Here is a 14,084-nt window from a genome sequence, read left to right as displayed (position 1 = left end):
CAATGGTGGAGAAGAAATGGGAGAAATCTCTTATTGATAAGTCCACCTGGCTCAGCTGTACGAAGTATGCTGCTAGATCCATTTTGCGGACAGTTGTTCTGTAACGGAGGGAAGTCACGAGAGCTGGATCGAGGTGCAGTGAAATAGTATTTAATAAAGGAAACAAAGTACAGATTAACGGGGTAAACACAGGAACAAAAGAAACATCCACGATGGGAAAACACAGGAAGAGAAAACATCTACGATGGGAACGGGTCAATGAACAGGAGGTCAAAACATATAACAACTGACAAAGAACAAGCAAACAACAGGGCATTATATACACAAAGACTAATGAGTTAATGAAACACAGGTGAAGACAATCAAGGGCAGCTGGCAGTGATGAGGGCAGGGAATTTTTTCACATTTTAGAATAACAGCAAAGTCATCACAACTATGGAATAACAGAAATGGAAATATGTGAATTATGTTGTGACTAAGAAAATCCAAAATAAATCAAAACTATGTTATATTTTAGCATCTTCAAAGTAGTCACCCTTTGCCTAGATTTAGCAGAAATGTGCTCTTGGCATTTTCTCAACCAACTTCTTGAGGTATCACCCTGGGATGCTTTTTAAACAGTATTTAAAGAGTTCCCATCTATATGCTGGGCACTTAGTGGCTGCTTTTCTAAATTATTCAGTCCAAGTGATCAATTTCAAAAACCTTTTTTTTTTTTTTTTTAAATACAATTTTAGTTTTGTAATTAAATATATTAATATGTTGGCACAATTATATTTTTGTCTACAAAACTAATTTCAAACATTTAAGCATATGCCTTCAAATCAAAAGTTTTTTAAGATCATGAGAAACATTTCAGGCAAGTGACCCCAAACTTTTGAACGGTAGTGTATATTGTGAATAATAATTAACCTTTTTCCTTATTAAAGGGATAGTTCACCCAAAAATGAAAAATCTCTCATTACTTACTCACCCTCATGATATCCCAGGTGTGTATGACTTTCATTCTTCACCAGAACACATTTGAAGAAAAATAGAAATATATCTTAGCTCAGTAGGTCCTTAAAATGCAAGTGAATGGAGATTTCTTTTTTGAAGCTCCAAAAATCACAGACAGTCAGCATAAACGTCATCAATACGACTCAATTAATGTCTTCTAAAGTGACAAGATCACTTTAGGTGCAAAAAAGAAAAATATTTAAGTACTTTTTTTTACTTCTAAATCATGCTTCCGGTCAGCAGCGGTACACGTGTGTGACGTAATCGCATTGGCATTGGAACTGACAAACGTGCGTCACAGCCGGAAGAGCAGCGCTGTTTACAAGTGAGAAAGAGGAATGCTGTACAGCAGCTTGGTTGGTTTTGGTTTAGATCTGTATTTATCTGTTTCTTTACTCACAATGGTGCATTTGTGTGCTCATCCTGGATGTCTCAACTGAGTGGAGAACGTGAGATTACATCTGTATCCATGGCAACGCGATATGTCACACGGGAGACCACTTGGACTCCACCCTCTTGTGAAGCGTTGGATTATAGTTAAAAAGTACTTAAATATTTTTCTTTTTTGCACCTAAAGTGATCTTGTCGCTTTAGAAGACATTAATTTAACCCCTTGAGTCATATTGATGACGTTTATGCTGACTGTCTGTGATTTTTGGAGTTTCAAAAGAGAAATCTCCATTCACTTGCATTTTAAGGACCTACTGAGCTAAGATATTTTTCTATTTTTCTTCAAATGTGTTCTGGTGAAAAGTCATACACACCTGGGATATCATGAGGGTGAGTAAATAATGAGAGATTTTTCATTTTTTGGGTGAACTATCCCTTTAAAGCTCATCTGATCTAATGTATATTTACAAAATCCTTCCTATAGTGAATATATAGGATATAAAAGCTTTATAAAAGAGCCAGGTCTCCGTCATTTCAAAATAAGAGTCTCCAGTGTGTTTCTGGCTTGTTTATAGTTAAAAGTCCTACGTTGTGCACCAAATTTGTATTTTTTTTCCAGTTAGTTTTGGAATTTTGATGTAACAACAAACTGCATCTGGGATTTTATTTATTTTGGACCATATCTGTCCCCGTCATATTAAGGAAAGTCAAAGAAATGTTTTATACATTCTATAAACTGACTTTAAAAACAATCTGCTAATTAATCGTGTTTTTGCCTTTTCCACCACCTTAGTTATCATTATCGGCAAATCCACTATTGTTCGACCTCTACTCTGAAGGTTGATAAAACAGAATTTTCATGAAGAATATGTCCATAAAAACTAACTTATTTTGGGGTCATTCACAACGAACCTGTACTTGCACTAGACACAGTGCAACAAAAAGTCCGCAGATGCCTTGAGGGGCGTTTTTATTCCAATGCGCTCTCAGTCCTCATGGCGGCGTAGTGACTCGCCTCAATCCGGGTGGCAGAGGATGAATCTCAGTTGCCTTCGCGTCTGAGACCATCAATCCACACATCTTATCACGTGGCTTGTTGAGCGTGTTGCCGCGGAGACATAGCGCGTGGGAGGCTCACGCTATTCTCCGCAGCATCCACACACAACTCACCACATGCCCCACCGAGAGCGAGAACCACATTATAGCGACCGCAAGGAGGTTACCCCATGTGATTCTACCCTCCCTAGCAACCGGGCCAATTTGGTTGCTTAGGAGACCTAGCTGGAGTCACTCAGCATGCGCTGGAGTCACTCAGCATGCCCTGGATTCGTACTCGCGACTCCAAGGGTGGTAGTCAGCATCGATACTCGCTGAGCTACCCAGGCCCCGAGGTGCGTTTTTAAAAGTTGAAGTGCTTTTTAAACTGGACACTGCATCTAAAAATGTAGCGTTCTTGCTTGAGACGATGAAAAAAACAGCGAGATGTGTCGCAATAGTCAAAGACATTCGTCTAGTTCGTGTAAAACCACGGACACAAATAACGTGTTCATTGTGAACGGCCACTTAAAATCCCATTGTTGTACAACATAGGATGCTTTAAAATATTATGTCCTAACCAGGCACAACGCAATAAGTTTCCACAGTGAAATCATTTGTCTGTCCACACTGAAGGCAAAAATTTTGCAATACCAGCCAATCCTGAACATATTTGACGTTTAATATAGTTATGTGAAATGGCATTTTGGACCAATGAGATTTCACAGGGCTACTGCAACACACTCTCACAGCGAAATCGTCAGGATTCGAAGGACTTTTCTAAATTTGGCTGATGCGTGTGATATCATGCGATTGCACTCGTTTTAATTCCCACGACTTTCACTACAGCCAATGACGTCGCTGGACATCGTTTACTTCTAATACGTGACAATTACTTACTTCTGTCACACACAACATCTTCCTATCATGTTTACACACTCTACTGAATGGATAAGTTTAGATAAGGGGTTTGGGTAAGGGTATAATATTAATAAGCATGTCCTTAACGCCTCGTGCGTGAAACTCACGCTTACTTCTGCATTAGACATTCAGGAATTTGCACGTGATGAAATTGTACGAGTTTATGCAAACAAAATCATTTGACATCACACGAAATAGCCACCTCGTAGATTATGTACAACTTTTCATGAGATTGGGTTGGCTACTCTCTATAGAAAACACACACAAAAAAAAACGTGACTCCTCAGGGTAGGAACAATTTCTTGGTAGCATACCACATTGCCGTGTACTGTGACACAGACACACTATTATGTAAGAATAATGTCTGATGATTATGTGAGTTTTCACAGGTGGTGCACAGCAGCTGCTGCTACAAAGTCAAAGGGATCAGTCAGTGGACCTGTTATAGTCTACATTTAGAGCACTTTCACCTTCAAGCCCAACAAGTGATATTTAATTACCTGTGACCTTCAGTTTTGGTCTGAATTTTCTTAGTTTTAAGGTCCAGCCTGTATGTCAGACAGTACAGAACTCCAAAATGATGGAGAGACAGACAGCTGATCTGTCAGAATAAGATCATCATCACTGTTGCTTGTGACTATGATGGTTATTCACACAGACTGTGTTTGTCTCGCCTGTGCTAATTTCAGCCTGACCTTTGTCACGATCACCTGAAACCAAGCTGTTAGTCTGAACACAGTACTTGCACCATGTCAGTGAAATTTGGAATCAGGATAAATTTACAGTGAAATTGACAAGAGATAGGTAGTTCTGATCTGGCAGGCAATTAAATGAGTGAACCTAATATCATCTTGAATCGACAAGAACAACAAAACTGTTGAGTAATTATGCTCAATTTGCCTACAGAAACATGACTATCAGCTTTCACAGGAATCCTTCAGACATATAATATCAATAGTGGCTTTCTTTGAGAATTCAGGGTAATTATATGCAAACCATCTTGAAGATAACTCAATATTCAGCCAAAACTGCCATATCAGTTTATTTTGGATTAGGATGTCCCTGATATTTTTGTTAAGTCCACAAAGAGGCCTGTCTTTTTGCCTTGTGTCTGAATACAAACAAATTATTTGTAGTAACAAAGTAAAATTATCACTTGTTAAATTGTGTTCATTGATGGTCAAGATCAGGTGACATTAATGAAGAAAAAAAAAACTAAAAAAAATAAAGACTTACCAAAAATTTCCCCATTCTTGGCATACTCTGTCACTAGGTACAGCATATTCTTGGTCTCCATGACCTGTGTAAGGATGAAGAGTATTGTGATCACTGTAAAGTGTGGATATGTGCAATTTGTTACCGTAAAAACTTATTTCTGCTATCTCTAAACCTTAAAAATGACTTTTGTTGGTGTAACCTAATATATTCAGGTTCATTCAGTAGGGCTGGTTATTGATAAAGATTTCCCGATTCGATTCATATGGGTATATTTCTGGATAAATTTATAGGTGTAAATGGGTTTCGTGGATCTCATCTTTGGACACACATTTTACAGAACGAGTCAAACCAAAGCTGTACTCTCAAAACGCAGTGAAAGGATCTCGGTACTGAACTTCTTTGCCAATATACTACTCAATCATGGTGAGTGAATTCTAAAAATGTACCAGCCAGTGGCTAATCACATATTTTGTCATATACCGCAAAATTTGTTTGCATATGCGAGTGATTTTCTCGCATTGTAGAGGATTGCCAAGATCAACTGAAAGATCAATTTTGGGATTTAAGAATCGATATCGAGATTGTTCAAACGATCACAATGCATCGGAAAATCTATATTTTTACCCAGTCCTGTGATTCAGTAATATTACATTAAATATTTTACATAAATAACTCCATATGACCAATAAATTTAAATGTCGCCACATGAAGCATTTTTTTTTTTTTTAAGTTGCCTGACAAACGGCAACTTAAAAAAATATATGTTGAACACTCTATATGCCCTCCTTTGACACTGCAATAAATGGCATACATAAACTCAGCAAAAAAAGAAACGTCCCTTTTTCAGGACACTGTATTTTAAAGATAATTTTGTAAAAATCCAAATAACTTTACAGATCATTCATTGTAAAGGGTTTAAACAATGTTTTCCATGCTTGTTCAATGAACCATAAACAATTAATGAACATGCACCTGTGGAATGGTTGTTAAGACATTAACAGCTTACAGACGGTAGGCAATTAAGGTCACAGTTATAAAAACTTAGGACACTAAAGAGACCTTATTACTGACTCTGAAAAACATCAAAAGAAAGATGCCCAGGATCTCTGCTCATCTGCGTGAATGTGCCTTAGGCATGCTGCATGGAGGCATGAGGACTGCAGATGTGGCCAGGGCAATAAACTGCAATGTCCGTACTGTGAGACGCCTAAGACAGCGCTACAGGGAGACAGGAAGGACAGCTGATCGTCCGCACAGTGGCAGACCACGTGTAACAAAACCTGCATAGGATTGGTACATCTGAATATCACACCTGCGGAACAGGTAGGGCATGGCTACAACAACTGCCCGAGTTACACCAGGAACACACAATCCCTCCGTCGGTGCTCAACTGTCCGCAATAGGCTGAGAGAGGCTGGACTGAGGGCTTGTAGGCCTGTTGTAAGGCAGGTCCTTACCAGACATCACCGGCAACAACGTCGCCTATGGGCACAAACCCACCTTCGCTGGACCAGACAGGACTGGCGAAAAGTGCTCTGCACGGATGAGTCGCAGTTTTGTCTCACCAGGTGTGATGGTCGGACTCGTGTTTATCATTAAAGGAATAAGCGTTACACGGAGGCCTGTACTCTGGAGCGGGATCGATTTGGAGGTGGAGGTTCCGTCATGGTCTGGGGAGGTGTCAGCATCATCGGACTGAGCTTGTTGTCATTGCAGGCAATCTCAATGCTGTGCTTTACAGGGAAGACATCCTCTTCCCTCATGTGGTACCTCCAGCATGATAATGCCACCAGCCATACTGCTCGTTCTGTGCATGATTTCCTGCAAGACAGGAATGTCAGTGTTCTACCATGGCCAGCGAAGAGCCTGGATCTCAATCCCATTGAGCACGTCTGGGACCTGTTGGATCGGAGGGTGAGGGCTAGGGCCATTCCCCCAAGAAATGTCTGGGAACTTGCAAGTGCCTTGGTGGAAGAGTGGGGTAACATCTCACAGCAAGAACTGGCAAATCTGGTACAGTCCATGAGGAGGAGATGCACTGCAGTACTTAATGTACCTGATACTGCAGATACTGACTTTTACAGGTACTTTTGATTTTGATCAACCCCCCCCCCCCCCCCCCACCCCCCTTTGTTCAGGGACACATTATTCCATTTCTGTTAGTCACATGTTTATCAAACTTGTTCAATTTATGTCTTAGTTGTTGAATCTTTTTATGTTCATACAAATATTTACACGTTAAGTTTGCTGAAAATAAAAGCAGTTGAAAGTGAGAGGACGTTTCTTTTTTTGCTGAGTTTAGATCCAATAACACATGAACCATTGAGTGGGTTCAAAATGCTTTAAAAAAAAAAATAAAAAAAAGTAAGTTGAGTAAGTCTATGAAAAAAAAAAAAAAATCACAGCTACATTCAGCAGATGAAAACTAAAGTATCCCATTCAGTTGCTAGCATAATGAAACACATATGTATCAGAGCAGCGATGCTGGTGTAATCGTAGGCTCGATTCACAGTGCAGTGTCAGAGCCAGCAATGTGTGGGAGGCCTCCAGAATTAGCCAAACAAAACAAAAAGATGAATAGACCTAAATGTAGTGAAGAGAAACGGATTCAGATACATTCACTGAGTCCCACATAAACACTACTGTTAGGGGTTTATGCAGCCAATTAAATTGGGGTTTACTGATACATCAACCTCATTTGTACTGAGAGGCTGCTGTGTAAATCAGCCTTATCTGGCATCAACTTGGAGAGGATTTAATGTTCTTGCCATTTAAAGGCATTACAGGGTTGACTAATAAAATCGGCAACTAGGCCAGAATATGAATCAAGTTTTAAACTCCTAAACATTCTCTTGCCTTTTCCAGAAAGTTGTTTTGATGGAAGCTGTGATCTCAGAACTGTTCAGAACACAAGGACCACAAAGCTCTTCTCCCAAACAGCTACCAAATATGCAAATAGCTGGAAATAACTCAAATGATCTCAAGCGAATTGTTGATTATACACTAGTTGGCTGTCTGTTTATATGACTAACCGCTGGTCGTGCCTCGCATTATGTTGAGGGAAGGGTCACGCTATTGTCAAAACTAATTGTGAACAAAGTGTCAACCAGCAAACATGCTGCCTGGAGACCAACATAAATGATGCATGAGGAATATGACAAATATAATATGCTTGAAATGAGTGTGCACATAAGTACGGTTGCTCTGTTACAACCAAGAAAATTGCCTTGCTGCCTACTGCCTACATAGGCAGCTGCCTTCTAAAGCCCTTCATTTTTTACACGAATGCTTAGCGTCTGCGTACAGTAGAACACTCACCTTTCAAAGTGTACTTCATTTCACTGTGTGTGCATACACAGGCGGTTGCCACATGAGCGCTACGACTGCTATGAGATACTGGACTATTCCTCTTCAGGATGTCTTAATATTCCTTCAGACTTGAGTCATACATATGCATGCATCTCTTGCCTAATCACACACGCGCTCTTGACGTGAACATCCACAATTTTTGTTTCCATCTTCGTCCTCTGTTGTTTACTTTTGAGCCATTGCTTTCACAAAAAAGCACTATGGTAAATCTCATACATTTATTAGTGCAAATAATTCGAGGCACATGCGCATTCTGCGCGTTCAGAGTATGCATGGTAAGAAAATTCAGGGTGCATGCGCAAACTGCATCACGCGTCCATGGTGATCTTATCTCTGGAGAATGCTGATGTGCGTTGTGGCGGTTCATGCGAAAGCATGCTTCAATTGGCCCGCAGAGATGCACGTGTAAGTTATGAGAGGCATATTTTGTGCTTATAAGGCACTGAACACAAGATGCATACAATTAAATTTGCTTTGGCTGTGGCCACCAGCCAAAGTGGCTAGTTAGGGTGATGGAATTACCTGCCACTGCTGATTGCTACCCGCATTTGGCGGGGGTTAATGTCAAGCCCTGGTTGTTTTCAGCATATGAGCAGGATCACACATTCACTTTGCAGCGCAAAGTACATGTAGACTGTATATTTATTTAATTAAATTGCATCCATTTGCTGTTCAATAATCATACTAGCACATATCACAATTTAAATTTAATTATTGTCAATTTCAGTGTAAAAGAGTCACAGAACAAGCGTTCAAATAAGCATGTGAGCATGTGTAAGCAGCCGTTTGTGTATCAGACAGCGTGCCAGTACCGAATTGAGTCGGTGCTCTAAAATACACGTACTGCAGCAACACTGACATCATTACATCTTTTACTTTTGACAACCCTAGAATTAATCAAGATTTTTGCTGAAAAATGACTTAATTTTAGGTTGTTTCTCACCAAAACCTATTGTATGCCTTCAGAAGACTACATTATATCATTATATCATCATGTGGAATATGATGCACAAGTTTATGACCACTTTTGGGTCCTTTCTCTAAGCATTAAAGTGTGGCACCATCCACTGCAATTGTATCGCAAAGACGCAAGTGGATCTTCATAAAAACATCTCCTTTTGTGTTCCGTATAAGCAAGAAAGTCATGCGGCTGAGAAAATTATGAGTTTTCATTTTTGGATGAAATATTCCTTTAAAGTGCTGCCTCCACTGGCATCTCGCTAGGTTTTGGAACAGAGCAAATGTAATTCAAGATGAAAAGTCAAGAAAACTTGCATTGTAATGCAGCAAACGTATGACTTGTGAATAGAGGCAGAGCACCACAGTAAATATGGACCATTTGCTGCTGTGTTACATGCATGTGTGCATGAGTGTGCAGAGCAGCTGCTTGGTGTTAGGACCCTGAGCCGTGGCAGATGGGGCAGAGGGAAACAGGGGGTTAGAGATGAGAAAGCAGGGGCCTGGAGAGCTGCTTTCTGTTTATAAGGCCTGAAAGGAAATGACTAATTGACCCATGCCGTTTGAATGGAGTAACTGTTGGAAATAATTATACGCTATGATTACACGGCAAGCCCTGGACCGGAGCCGCTACGTTGTATAATAACGAAACGCTATTCACATTCCCAAAAAACAAAGTGACCTGAAGTCTTACATAATGCAAAAGTGAAGTCACACTGGGAGAGAAGTTATCTCATCTTCTAAGTGTTTGTGTGACTCCAGAGTGCCAATGATCTCCTGCTAAAAACAACAGGCTTGAATCCAGCTTGACAACTTTAATGTGGCCATGTGAACATTTAAGCCATTAGCCATTAACTTTGGCCTGATGGCTGGCAATTTGGAGATATTGGCTCAGGTTAAATGCTGTATAAATTCACTGAGTTCTTCAAAACCTTGACTAACATACAGAAACAAAACGTACCATGGTACTCTTACCATGCATTTTTTGGACAGTATAGTAACATGCACTTAAGTACCAAACTGTATTACCATGTACTACCAATATATATTACCATAGTTTTCTGGACATGGTACCATGGTACTACCATAAGTTTTGGACATGTACCATGGTATTCTTGGAAGTTCCATCAGATCAAGGTACATGAACTTCTGTATCATGGCATATTTTAAAGAAATACAGTATTGCCATCTGATACCATCACTGTACCATAGTGCCAACACAGAAGTTCTTTGTAAGCTTGGTTTTCTTTGAGTATCTTTTTTGAACTACGTAAATATCATGGATATGGTAATCGTTCATTACCATGGTATTTATCAAAGTACCATGATATTACCATCTGATACCATCACTGTACCATGGTATCATCACAGAGTTTTGGTATCACTCATTTGGAAAAAGTAAAGCTAACAAGCTATTATTTTAAGGAAACTGTTTGGGAAGGCATTACCTGGTACAATTTAATGATGTGCGGGTGGTCCAGCATTTTCATGATTTGTACTTCACGATAGATCTTCTCCAGGTTTACAGCATCCAGCTGAGTCTTGTCAATGATCTTTATAGCCACCTGTTGAATCAAGAGCACAGAGACTTTCATTGGCATTGACCCCAATGCCTCAAGCTATTCTTCATTATACACTCAATTCACATGTCGATTTCACAAGCCCTGGTGCACATCAAAGGCAGATTTCACATGAGCGAAGCTAACAGACAACTAAACGTCTGGTTCACAGCTAAACTATTGAACTAGGCTAATGATTCAAATTATCTCATCATTTTCCCACAGGCTTTGCATCATTTGCCAGACAAGTAATTTACCATTTAATAACCACTCATACCTTTTCACACTTTATAATGATAATGTTCAGTAAAAAATAAATATACAGAAGCAGAGAAAACACTCTGACCTTTGTTAGTGATATAAAACATTTAGGTTTTGAAGTTTTACAACACCGCAGTTTTTCAATCACATTTTTATAACAGAACCAAAAAGAGAAATATACCGTAAAACCCCAAAAAGCTTCTGACATAGCCAAAATTAAACCATACATACCGTATTTTCAATGTATAAAGATAACCAACTGAAAATGTCAGAGCACCTCTTCCCTTGACAAAAATGTGAATTTTCTATGACCTTTTCAGTTGTGATTACTGGATAGGGATTTTTATAAATCATTTGATTCACACAGATACACTAATGAATCTTTCAGATGATTTTTGAACTAATTTGACCAATTTGTTGAAAAGAACTGACTTGAGATAACGATTCATTCACAAATCAGACAAAACTACAGTACTGTGCAAAAGTCTTAGGCACATTAAGATGTTTCACAAAAGCTTTTGTCTTAAGATGGTTATTTATATATCGTCAGCTTCAGTGTGTCACTAGGAAATATACATTTTAAACTCCCAAACATTCTTTTAGCAAATAGAAAAGATTAGAATAGAAGAACAGGGAGCCCTGCAACAGATGTCATGACCCCCCACAGAGCTCCCCTCTGAACATCGAGTCTGTCTGGGATTACATGAAGAAGCAGAAGCATTTGAGACAGCCTAAATATATAGAAGAACTGTGGAGAATTCTCCAAGAAGCTTGGAACATCCTATCTGCCAACAACCAAGAAAAACTGTGTCCAGGTGTACCTAGGAAATTGGTGCTGTTTTGAAGGCAAAGGTGGTCAAACCAAATATTGATTTAGCTTTCTTTTTCTTTTTTTTTTTTTTTTTGTTAACTAGACTTTGTATAATGTTAATTGATAAAAGAAACTATTCATGAAATTATTATTGAAGACATCCTCACTATGCAACATTTTTCACAAGTGCTTGAAAACACAAGAGACTGCTAGGAAACTCTGGAAGCAGAGGCAGTGTGGTTCCCGCAGAGATGAAGATGCCCCAAGGCAGCCATAGCAGAGATGCGTCAACTGTGTATAACATAATCCTATTTAGTATCTTAATCCCCAGACACACTGACTGCTCCACTGCAAAATTCTACATCTGCAGTTGCACACTTGCAGACTTGTCTGAAAACCACAGGAGCACACTGAATCTGACCAAGTGCAAATTGCATCTTGCACCTATGACTGCACTGTAAGCACCTTGAACCCAAACTTTACTGCACAGGCTCAGTGACAGAATGGCATGCATTTGATACTCAGCAGGGTTTCTTATAAAGGAATGTAAGGGAGCCATCAGATTATCAGATATAATCACAAAATCACCCCTGTTGGTTATGCAACCTCTGCACAAACATACAGCATGCCCCATATTAAAAGTGCACTTAAACCAGCACAATGTCTTGCTATTTCATACTTTATAATCAGTATACATACACTTTAGTATATAGTATATTCTTTTATAATTAGTTTTTGACATATTCATCCTCTCTTGCGAAGTTGCATAAAGGTTTCAGCTATTCAGAAGGCAAACAGGTTGTTATTACCCTAACTTAATAATAACAAGCTCCAAACATAACTATTATCAACACTTCTATGAACGAACGATTAAATGGAGTGATCAAGATAACAACACGAACTATTTCTAATAAGACCGCAACTTTGTTCCAGTTAATTTGTTTACTTCCTAACATGCATGCACGAGGATTTAGGTTCCTTCTTTTATTAGACAGTGCCGTTCATATTCCAAACTCACCTCTGTCTTAGTTATACGATGTCTTGCCAGTTTTACAACCGCGAAATTGCCCTTTCCAAGAGTCCGCTCGATATCGTAGAAGCCCACTCGGACCGGTCCCCGGAGCACTGGCTTTTGGTGACAGTCAGCCATGACCATGCTTTTTGTGCAACACTATAGTTCGCTAGGAGAGGAGACCTGCCACTTCAGCCTCAAGATAACGAGGTCGGCAAAAGCTAAAATGTGTCTATCAAAAATAGACCGAGTACAAAACTCGGTCTGGCGGCCAGTTTGATCACTGATGTTCTGCTCAAAAGATATAAAGCGTTCAGAAGTGTGGCGATATGTCACGCCACCCTCCTTCAATACAATAGCGGTCTAATATTTCAGCTCTGTTTGCGAGAGTACACGAGTTGACTTGCAGGAGGAATCATGTTCTCTGGTTGACGTGCATTGACGTCATAGGCTATGGGGGTATTTGTACAGGGGGCGGGGCTTTCAAGCGGTTCCACACTTCACTGCCAATTCGTTGCCAAGACGACCAGACCCACCTCTTACGTCAACCGGCAGTATTGCTATTATGAAAGAGCGTCGGCCTGTTTAGTTGAAATAAATATCTCATACTAAACAGTTTCCTAAACTTATATATAATTGCAATAATAACCTATTTTAGTTATCATTTTATTTTAGTTATCTATTAATGTATTATACGATATATCTACCCCCCCCCCCCAACACCTAATTTTCTTGTATTTATTTAATACAGTGCTCACTGTTCTTTGTTTACGTAATGTGCAAATATAACAAAAACCTAATGATTCGAAAATAAATAAATAAATAAAGCGTCCGTTTGGTCGACCGCCTGTTGTTAGTAGCTGGCTGTGAAACCCTGTCGCCGGCAGCAACTTTGATAAAGTATTTTTTCGTACTTCAGTCGAGGAATGAGAACCGAGTGATAAGTGCTCTTATTTGAAGGCTGTGCAGCGTGTTATCAGTCGATGATTGTGTCCAAGTGTTATCTTTATTATACATTAAGATCAAGTGTGTCACGTATTTTATGTGTTATATGTAATTCGTGGCATTTGACATCTAGGGCACCACTGAATCAAGAGTTTTTAACCGAACCCTGCAGATCTCATAGTAGGCGTGCCACATATTTGCTCAATGTAATCATCATATATACCGGATTACAAACATTAAGCTGCTGATTGCCATGTGTCTAAGAGGAATGCAGTAAATAAGCCTACTTATGCATTGATTATGGTCTGGGCAATCATTCTGTTTATAATATTCAAAAAGTACTTTGCGTTCTAGAACGCTTTATTTTAAATATTTGAATGTGAATTCTGAAGCGATTTACGCGCGAAATACGGGCTTCGAAAAACATTCTAAATAACAGTTGTCACATTACGTTGATTTTGTTTAAAATCTAAAGATCTAGATTTTATATAGAAGATCTAGATTTGACCCTAAGTGCAGAAAAAACTAGTGTAGTGTATATTGTATTGGAAATGTCAACGTAAACATCTCTAAGCCATGAGTGTCACATATCCTCAAAGCTCCACTG

General features: G+C 39.3%; 1 protein-coding gene across 1 annotated transcript in view; it reads right to left on the bottom strand.

Moving 5' to 3' along the window:
• Positions 1-12,951, bottom strand: part of sik2b (salt-inducible kinase 2b) — a 68,461-nt gene extending 55,510 nt beyond the window's left edge. Inside the window, exons 1-3 of the mRNA XM_051678845.1 lie at positions 12,539-12,951; positions 10,338-10,454; positions 4,582-4,645 (exon numbers count right to left, since the gene is read on the bottom strand). Coding sequence (XP_051534805.1) covers positions 4,582-4,645; positions 10,338-10,454; positions 12,539-12,676 — 319 coding nt within the window. The 5' untranslated portion in view covers positions 12,677-12,951. The remainder of the gene's footprint in view (positions 1-4,581; positions 4,646-10,337; positions 10,455-12,538) is intronic.
• Between the last annotated feature and the right edge of the window lie 1,133 nt (positions 12,952-14,084).

Source organism: Myxocyprinus asiaticus, chromosome 39, assembly GCF_019703515.2.
Source record: "Myxocyprinus asiaticus isolate MX2 ecotype Aquarium Trade chromosome 39, UBuf_Myxa_2, whole genome shotgun sequence".
Lineage (NCBI taxonomy): Eukaryota > Metazoa > Chordata > Actinopteri > Cypriniformes > Catostomidae > Myxocyprinus > Myxocyprinus asiaticus.
Note: the sequence above shows the minus strand (reverse complement) of the source record. Positions and strands in the feature narration are given on the sequence as shown.